The following is a 10,498-nucleotide window of genomic DNA, read 5'->3' as shown; positions in this document are numbered from 1 at the left end:
CACGAGCAATTATTTGGATGAAGAGGACAAATTTAGTTGACCAAAATTTCCTTTAGTTGAATACTACCCTGATAATTCATATTATTCATATTCATTGAAGTCTTGAGTTTATTATTGTAAACTATTATAAACAAAAATATGTTTCTTTATATATTTAATATTTTCATGCAAAATGACAGATCAGTGAGTACGTTCTATAGAAAATGATGCCTTAATGTTGCATTGTCATGTTATTCACTAATTTCCTGACTATTGCAATGATAAGGAAACAGTTTACTTTTAAATTTGTGTTACTTTATTCAATTTAAAAATTTCTGTAAAGTAAAGATCCTACAGTATTTCAGAGAAAACAATCAAGTGACCCCCTATGAGCAAACACTTTGTGACAGTGGGAAGGAAAAACTCCCTTTTTAAAGGAAGAAACCTCCGGCAGAACCAGGCTCAGGGAGGGGCGGCCATCTGCCGCGGCCGGTTGGGGGTGAGGGGAAAGAGAAGAGAGAAAGGAGCGACAGAGACAAGGACAAAACACAAACTGTTGCGAAGACAAGACGGAGGTTAATGACATGCAGTAGTGCAGCAGCATCATGAGATTAGCTATATTCCAAAAAAGGACAGCTTCAACATCCAAAGTGGAATGGATGCTGTGTTTCCTAAGAAGATGAAGCTTTTCTGCAGAAAGTTTTCTGCTGTTATCTTTAATCTCTAGCCAGCAGCTGAAGGATAACTGTTAGCCTCATAGAGTTATTGCTGAAGTCATATTTCGAGAAAACTGACTTTAAGAGCGAGATGAGTTCTGGAACAGCCCACCCACTTTCACTTAATCGCCATGATGCCAATGATTTGCGGGAGAAATTGTATGGTGTGCTGCTGCTTCTCCTCTTGCTTCTCTGCAGCGGTGATCATCAGCCCGACTGTCCTTTAGATCTAAAGCTGCTCCAGCTGTCTCCGTGGGGTTTTCTGGCCCTCTTTTGCGGGCTCTGGAAGGCAGTTTTATCCTGATCCTCCTCTTAGTCCTTGTCATGGAACTCTGTGTCCTGTTGGTTGAGCAGGACGGCCCAGGAGAATACCGGAATTTCTTTTGGTATTGGTCTGTGGAAGAGGGGGGTATTTTTTCACCCACATCTTTCCAGTCAGTCGTCCTCCTTTTTACTAACTGACTGGTGTCCTTTGTATCTTCATCAGGGTGCTTTCTTTTAAAGTTTGGTTTGACTGAAACTGTCTGGGTAGTTTCACAGTGACTGGGCCTGGAGCAGTTGGGTCTGCTTCTCTGAATTGAAGGGGGAGGACAGTTTTTTTGGGATGGGCTTGTGGTCCTGGAGGAAGGGGGCCTCTCCAGGATTTTGCTCTCAGCTGCAGGGGGATGAAGCTGCTGTTGGGCAGGTTGTCTGGTCTCAGACATGGGCTGCTGCAGAGATTCACTCACTCCTGTCCTGCTATCTGAAGACACTGGGCTGTTTTTCTTACAGGTCTCTGTGTGCTGATAACAGGACTTTACACTGCAAGACAGAGAATCATTAATATGTTAAATTATTTACTCATATGGATGCAACATTTTCACATAAAGTGAGATATACAACAAAGATTCACGGTAAAAAAAAAAATCACATCTTCTTTCAGTTAAAAAATTGAATCTGGTCTTTATTAGGGATTAAAATGTGCATAAATACAACCCCAGATGAACTGCAAAGCGTGACATATATACCATGACAAGTGTGTGAAAAACTAAGTATACCCTTATTGTTTACAAAGGAGTTAAGAGGGGAATGTTGTGTTACTGTCCAACCAAGGTTGTGTTTACCTAAATTGAAACCTGTTCTTTTTACTAGTGTGGGGAAATGTGTTGTACGTGTGTGTGCAGTGGGAGGTTAAGGGAGAACAATTGTTCTAAATAAAAGTGTTGACTTACTAGGAGCTCAGGTGGTAGAAGGACGCCATGTGGCTCATTTTTGCAAAGGGATGATCCAGCACCTGTTCGGGTGTAATCCGTGTTTCAGCATCAAGCTGAAGCAGTTCTTTAATCATTTCAATGAACATCAAACGATCAGCCATTTCTGCAACTTTATCAGCATAATTTTGATGCTCGGGTTCCCGGAGCTGAAAAATGAAGAAAGCAACAAATGTCAACCAAAAAGACTTTTTTTTTTCTTTTTTTTTTTTTCACCGAATTGCCAAAGGGTACTTACATGTAAGAGGTCATCCAGAGAGGTAAACTTTCTTTCTCTTCTGTCTATGAACCAATTCCCTGTGTCTTGGAAAACTTCTACAGGTGTCTGAAAAGATGGGAAACTTGTCAGCAAATTGTAGGACAAATGGGCTCTCAGAACAAAATATTTGATAATATGTTAAAAATCGAGGGTTAGAAAAGAAATAGTTTGCAAATGAGTTTAGAGACTGGCATACAGGAGTAAACAGAGCAATGGTGAAGTGGTCAGTACCTTGAGTTTCCAGTTACTGGTGGTGGAATTACACTCTTTGTAGAAAAAAAGGGAGGTCTTTTGCCCAGAGTTTAACATTTTGTCTTCTGGCTTCCCTTGGGTTTCTACTATATATCTCATCTGTAAATACAAGAGAAAATGTAGTCAAACTGGGAGTCCAGCACAGAATTTTGTCATATATTTCAGTCAAGCAAAAAACAGACTTCAGAGGTACTGTTTTCTTACCATCTCATATTCACAGTATCCAGGGTACAGTAGGAAACCGAGGTATAGAGTGGCAGCAATGATTCCCAGAGACCAAACATCTATGGCCTCTGTAAATGGAAGCCCTAGAATAATCTCCGGGGACCTGATGGAGGACAGAGAGCAATGATTGTAATTGTTACATTTGTTGTCAATCACGATGATTTGGATAAGTATGATTTGCACTACAGCTGAGAAACTCCTAACAGAAAGCACAGACTCAGGAGGTTTGTGTGACTGTGTGAGTAAGAGATCAGATTTGAGTCCAGCTACTCACCGATATGGAGAGGTCTGAAGGCAAGAGCCCACTGTGGCAGCAGAGGTGACCTGAGCCAGGCCGAAGTCAATCACTTTAATTCTGTATGGCTCTTGTTGGTGATTGACTAACATTACATTATCTAGTTTGAGGTCTGCATGTATGATTCCAATAGACTTCAGGTGTTTCAGAGCTATTGCAATCTGAACGATACACAAAAAAAAAAAAATGTCATAATGAATTTTGATTTTCAAAGCATTCATTAATGTGGAGAATCAGAGTTCAACATACCTGCATGACTATTGGTCGAATTTGCGTTAAACTGAGTGGCTGAAAATGTCTTTCTAGCATAAAGTCAAACAGACTTTTGTCAAGATACTCAAACTCCAGACATGGATGACCTCTATCCATAAAAGCCTGATACCATTCAACCATGTTGTGTTTGTGGCTGTTATGCATGCTGAGCATGTATAGCATAACCACCTGGAAACAGATCACAGATAGGTTTTACATTAGTTTGACATTTGTACTGCACAATAAGTATTTCTGCTGTTTTCACAACCACTACACACATCTTTGAAAGAGAAATTTTAAGGAGCAGTTTGTACCTCAATGTTTGCCACCTCTACTGAGTAATTTTTCATTACTTTTATGGCTACGGTCTTCTTGTCAGCCATCCTGACACATTTTGCAACCTTGCCAAAAGTCCCTTCTCCAAGGATACTTAATACTTCGTAGCTGGAGAAGCTGGAGGTGAGCCGGCTTCCAGGGACTATCTCGTCTTGGGCTTGTACGTTGGAGTACATGTTTGATGCCATGACTTTTATGAGCGTCGATTTTTTCCTGTTGTCACGCCAAAGGTTTGGTGAAACTGTTCAATCTTCACTCTGCTTGCAGTCTGACAACATTCTACATTCCGTGGCTTTGTTACTTTGTGGCATTTTTACATTACAAAGGTTCAGACTGGATCAGGGGCCCCTGAACCCTTCTTGCAGTCTGACAACATTCTACATTCCGTGGCTTTTAACATCAAAGGTTACAATCAAAAGTTCTGACCACACTTAGAAAATGACAGGAAACTTATAGCTGATATTAATTTCTTAATACATGTAGAATGAAGGTTTTCTGAATGTAAATCTGCTACAGAACAAAAAGATTTCAGTGTGGAATGAAATTTAATCGAACGTTTTCATTAAAAATAGCAATAATACTACAACACCTGCATTAAGTGAGATGTTTATAGCTCTTGCATTTACCACATTTGCATAGCTTTTTAGTGCCTACTTTCTTACACACATGATCTGCTGGAAGAAGCATTCATATGGCACACTGTAATAGTACTCTGCCACAAGCAAAAGTGACATATATGCCTTTACATTATTTTTATTTTGCATTAATCAAGTGGATCCATAACATAGTGGTTCACACATTTGCCTAGCAAGCAAAAGGTTCCCAATTTGATCCTGGGAGCAGACGGATCTTTTTGGGCTTGTGTCAGTTACATTAATACCAATGTAAGCGTATATGAAACAGTTACTTAGGAAAAGGTCTTGTTTAAGTCAGCATTGAGAGGCCCAGTACACTGCATTCTTTCAAGATGACAATCTTATATGTTTGTGTAGATGCTCAGGTGTATTGTTCAATGTTTGAGGGTTTCTAATCAGCTCATGTGTGCCACATGTATTTAAAAGATATGATATGATAAGATGCTGACACTAAGCTGTAGACCAGTGCTATTCAACTGGTGGCCCAAGGGCCAGAACCGGCCCATCAGTCGTTTGCTACTGCCAGTGCTGGTGTCGGTTTCAATGAACCGGGCCTGCGTTTCCACCTCGCTTTGTGAACTGATCCTTTACGTATGAGTGTGGGCGGGTCCTCGTCTGGACACGGAAGCTGAAGGGCACAAACGTGGGAGAACACGCTCCCCTTTCCTGTGCTGCAAACACATTTTACCAAACTAGTGCAGCATCTGTGTGCAGCACAGAGGTAAACACAGACAGCGATTACGAGCATGGACGAAAAGTATGTACTCTGCGTCCTTTTATCTGCGATATGAACATTTCATGCCTATCAGAAATGGTAAATGGACTAGTTCTTATATAGCGCTTTTCTACTCAGTCTGAGCACTCAAAGCGCTTATACAACATGTTTACATTTACCCCATTCACACCCATTCATACAAGCACTTCCATGCTTATCTAAGCTAAGTGCTGTTTATTATCTAACATTGACACTCCAACGGTTGTGTCGGAGAGCAACTTGGGGTTAAGTATCTTATCCAAGGATACATTGGAATGCAGCCTGGAGTAGCCAGGATTCGAACTGGATGGAGCACACTTGAGCACCTCACCCGGGAACTCCAAGAATTCTAGGTACTCTGAACTGTGATTCATGCAAACAACAGTCAGGACCCGTTCCCCGGCCTGAAGGAACAGGGAAGCAACCCTCTTGTCCACCAGTGAAAAATTCTGACGTACAGGCAGCAAGCTGAGGGGATACAAGGATGCCCAACCCAGCCCTCTTACCAAGAGCACCTCCAGACTGCAACAGAGTCCAGCCCCTCAGTTCAATTCAATTCAATTTTATTTTTATAACACTAAATCACAACAACCAGTCACCTCAAGGTACTTTATATTATAAGAAAAAGACCATACAATAGGAACCAGTCTCCTCTCCAGGAGACAGATCCCAGGCTGTGCACTGAGGTGATCCCCACTATATCTAGCCGGTACCTCTCAACCTCACATGCTAGCTCAGGCTCCTTCCCCACCAGAGAAGCCAAGCCAAGCCAACTTTATTTATATAGCACTTTAAAAACAGCAAGTGCTGACCAAAGTGCTTAACATTCAAACACAATAAAATATGAAAACATTCAAAACATTAAACATAATTAAAATAGATAAATAAAAGAAATGAGTAAAAATCAATAAAAGTCAACTCTCAAGCAGTTGCCAATGAAAAACGGTGGGTTTTAAGAAGTGAGTTAAAAATGGACAGTGAGGAAGGCTGTCTAATATGGAGTGGAAGTGAATTCCACAGCCTAGGTGCTGCCACAGCAAAAGCTCTGTCCCCCCTGAGCTTTCGTTGTGTCCTCGGCACATCCAGGAGCAGCTGATCAGTGGATCTGAGCAACCGGGACGGCGAGTGCACATGTAGGAGCTCGTAGAGGTAAGGGGGGGGGGCAAGACCATTTAATGACTTAAAAGCAAACAAAAGAATTTTAAAATGCACTCTAAAATGAACAGGGAGCCAGTGCAGTGAGGCCAAAACAGGAGAAATATGATCTCTCTTCCGTGTACCAGTTAAAAGACGAGCAGCTGCATTTTGCACCAGCTGAAGACGGGACAGGGATGTCTGGGAAACCCCATAATAAAGAGAGTTATAGTAATCCAATTGTGATGTAATGAGCGCATGGATTACGATTTCAAAGTCCTGTTTTGAGAGGATCTGTTTGACCTTAGCTAATTGTTTGAGTTTAACCCTTGTGCGATTTTAACATTGTGTTTACTCCCCTTGTCCTACGGGTCAAAAATGACCCGCCCTACCAAAGCCCCAAAATAAAGCAGCCCAATTGAATTTTAAATCTAAAATCTATTTTGCATGATGAAACAACCTGTTATTTATCAATTTAACTCAGTTCAATTCATTTTTTATCACGTATTTTTTGTTACACAATACAAAAACACACTCACCATAATACACTTTTTTTCTTTTTTACCACAAACTTACTGTCATATCAGTTTTGTTTTACAAAGTAAAGCTTTATTATTGCTATTATATAAATGTGAAGTAATTACTTCAGAATAATTATATTGATGGCTCTGATGGCTGCCAGTTTGTCCGTCACACGCCTTGCTGGTCTTGACTCACAGTTGTCAAATCTCAGCATTCTTGAGAAAGTGTGAAAGACTTTCAGCGGCATTTTGGCACGAAAAATTGCCCTTCCACTCCCTTCCTCCCAGCAACTATATGTAGCCTCGCCACGGGACCTATATACATCTGCTAATATCAAAAACCCTATGTAGCCAAGCAGGTCAATCTCATCCATATTTTTCCAGTTTTCTCCATATTTCCGGAAACCCTCCAAATTTGAATTCTCCAGGATGACTTTTTCGATGGCTGGTGTGATGAACAGGAGAAAGGTGGATGAAATGTCCTGGACACGGGCAGCCGAATACCTTGTACTCCTCGACTCCTCCTGGAGTCATCCTTATGATGTTTGATGCTGCTGTTCTTCCCTGGTTGCTGTCTGAATTTGATGAGGACCATGCAGTTTTGCCGTTCTTTGACAAAAATGTCTCTCTGTCAGCTTGAGGGATTTCCTCTTCTTCTTCATCTGAAGATGCATCATCCTCTGGGTTGCATTCCTCCCCATCTTCCTCTTCAGATACATCTTCATTCGCTTGTTCCTCCTGAGCTCCTGAAAATATCTATCCAGGACCTGTTGGGTAGTCTACTCTTGGCTTCAGCAAGGAACCAATTAGGGGTGCTTTGATTCAGGGTACCTTTATATCCTCCATACTGAATTTGATTTTATAATGTCTGAGATTGTTTTTTGTTTTGTTTGGGAGCTTGTGTGATGTGAGGGGTTAGCTGCAGATCAAGACTGCAGGTGCAGGTCAAATACAAGTTCCAGTTTGTTTGATGTGTGTGTGTATGTGTGTGTGTGTGTGTGTGTGTGTGTGTGTGTGTGTGGGGGGGGCCTTTGAACTTTTTTTCTGGTGTTTAAATGCTTTTATACTTCACGGGTCAAAAATGACCCATAAGACAATCTTTGTACCCTAGTGGTGTACAGCCCACATGGAAACACAAACAAAAACAAAGTATCACTTTTTCTAATGATGGGGTCCCTTTAGGAAAAGTCATAAAATTTCAACTTGGAAAAAAGATAGTTTAAGGTATTTTTTTCTACAGCTAAACATGGTAGTGGGTCACTTTTGACTCGCAAGACAACACAAGGGATAAAAAAGCTGGACTTCACCACTGCACTGATCTGTTTATCTATGTTAAAAACACTGTCCATTCTGACACCCAGGATAAAAACCATTGGTTTTGCGTATTGTGTTAGAGGCCCCAGATCTACAGGAGAGGACCCACCAGTAGTACCAGGACTAACAACCAAAACCTCTGTCTTCTTGTTGTTAAAATGAAGACAGTTTAGTGCCATCCAGGTTTCATCTTAGGACCCCCCCCCGGCCTACTACGGACCGGTGTTGCTTGCTGGTGCTGCTCTCACTATTTCCAAGCGACAGACGCCACGCACCCGCGCCTTTTTAAAAATGGCCGCTACTACACCCGACGCTCCGCCACGTCCCCAGAAATGAAAACGTATGCAAAGATACAGACGTGAGTGGGAAGACATACTGTGTCAAAGTGTAACATTTTTTGGCGAGTATGTTCAGTGCGCACGGCGGGCTGTCTGATATAAGGCAACATGGATCAGGAGAGCAACACCGGACACTGATATATAGAACATTATGTTATTATTGATGCAGTTTCCTCTTGTGCTTTAGTAGACTAGTTTGGGTTGATTGATTGTTTAGGGTGTTGAGTCTGAATGATCATTAACTGAATATAAAGTAGTATTGGTATACATACATATGGCCAATGAAAGAACAAATCATGCCAGTAGATTAACAGTAAACCTCTAATTCTTGGGACTTTGGCAAAATCATGTCCCACCAAAAAAGTGCAAATTCCATTTGCATATTAATTTTAAAAATTTACAAAACATAACTGGGGGATTTTGGCACAAATATTTAGTGATTTATATGATTTTATGATATGCCCACATATCATAAAATGACCCACAAAATGATTTGTCCCAAGACAAGAGTCTATAATTTTGATTTGATGAAAAAGTCTTTAACAGTCTTTTTAAAATATGAACTATCTCAGAAAGATTAAAGAGAAAAAAAATGAAAAGTCAAGCTAAAAGCTTGACTTTGATGGTGCTAGTGCTACTGTCATGCAGCAGAACATACAGTATACCATTCACTAAGTTAATTGTGCAATAGCTTGTGTGCCAGTTGTGTGTCATTGCACTTTGATATATCCATCCATCCATCCATCCATCCATCCATTCTCTATCTTATCTGTCCTGTTCAGGGTCAGTGGGGCAGTCGGCAGCCTGTTGCAGGGCTAACACAGAGAGACAGACAACCATTGACACTCACATTCACACTTATGGGCAATTTAGAATCCCCAAGTAACCTAACTCCAGTAACTGCATGTCTTTGGACTGTGAGAGGAAACCAGAGTACCTGGAGGAAACCCATGCAGAAACAGGGAAAACATGCAAACTCCACACAGAGAGGCTGGGACCAAGGTGGAATCAAACCCAGACCTTTTAGATGTCATTCTAGCTTTGAGGTCTTTAAATAGGGGTGCATTTAAGCCTTATTTAAGAGCACTTTACATGAAGCAGTCTTTCGCAATAAAGTCTTCATTGCTAAGAAAAGTATTTAATTATTTTATTGACTAATTGGTTCCTTGATCACCCGTTTACAAGAAAACACAACATAAAATGTGAGTCGGGCGACTCGGGTCGTGTTGGTCATGGCCCTGAGAAGCCATGGTGGGCGTCCCTTATTTTCATTTGTGAAAGGTGGCAACCCTACTCTGAGGCCTTACTGCCGGTACGATAAAGTGCATCAAACGATAATGGATCGTGTGTATGATGACAAAGAAACAACTGCTGGTGCCTTAACAGTTGTGTTGTGTTACTGTATGTACAATTCATGCCATCACGAGCAATTATTTGGATGAAGAGGACAAATTTATTTGACCAAAATTTCCTTTAGTTGAATACTACCCTGATAATTCATATTATTCATATTCATTGAAGTCTTGAGTTTATAATTGTAAACTATTATAAACAAAAATATGTTTCTTTATATATTTAATATTTTCATGCAAAATGACAGATCAGTGAGTACGTTCTATAGAAAATGATGCCTTAATGTTGCATTGTTATGTTATTCACTAATTTCCTGACTATTGCAATGATAAGGAAACAGTTTACTTTTAAATTTGTGTTACTTTATTCAATTTAAAAATTTCTGTAAAGTAAAGATCCTACAGTATTTCAGAGAAAACAATCAAGTGACCCCCTATGAGCAAACACTTTGTGACAGTGGGAAGGAAAAACTCCCTTTTTAAAGGAAGAAACCTCCGGCAGAACCAGGCTCAGGGAGGGGCGGCCATCTGCCGCGGCCGGTTGGGGGTGAGGGGAAAGAGAAGAGAGAAAGGAGCGACAGAGACAAGGACAAAACACAAACTGTTGCGAAGACAAGACGGAGGTTAATGACATGCAGTAGTGCAGCAGCATCATGAGATTAGCTATATTCCAAAAAAGGACAGCTTCAACATCCAAAGTGGAATGGATGCTGTGTTTCCTAAGAAGATGAAGCTTTTCTGCAGAACGTTTTCTGCTGTTATCTTTAATCTCTAGCCAGCAGCTGAAGGATAACTGTTAGCCTCATAGAGTTATTGCCGAAGTCATATTTCGAGAAAACTGACTTTAAGAGCGAGATGAGTTCTGGAACAGCCCACCCACTTCCAC

General features: G+C 40.8%; 1 protein-coding gene across 1 annotated transcript; it reads right to left on the bottom strand.

Moving 5' to 3' along the window:
* Nucleotides 1-817: 817 nt before the first annotated feature.
* Nucleotides 818-3,740, bottom strand: LOC115785186 (homeodomain-interacting protein kinase 3-like). Its single transcript, XM_030736678.1, has 8 exons — nucleotides 3,543-3,740; nucleotides 3,226-3,417; nucleotides 2,956-3,137; nucleotides 2,661-2,784; nucleotides 2,436-2,555; nucleotides 2,184-2,270; nucleotides 1,907-2,094; nucleotides 818-1,496 (listed from the first exon to the last, which is right to left on the bottom strand). Exons 1-8 carry the CDS (start codon nucleotides 3,738-3,740, stop codon nucleotides 818-820), a joined length of 1,770 nt encoding a protein of 589 aa, XP_030592538.1.
* Nucleotides 3,741-10,498: the final 6,758 nt, after the last annotated feature.

The sequence above is a fragment of the Archocentrus centrarchus genome, chromosome 8, assembly GCF_007364275.1.
Source record: "Archocentrus centrarchus isolate MPI-CPG fArcCen1 chromosome 8, fArcCen1, whole genome shotgun sequence".
In the NCBI taxonomy this organism is placed as follows: domain Eukaryota; kingdom Metazoa; phylum Chordata; class Actinopteri; order Cichliformes; family Cichlidae; genus Archocentrus; species Archocentrus centrarchus.
This window is presented reverse-complemented; position numbering and strand designations above follow the sequence as displayed.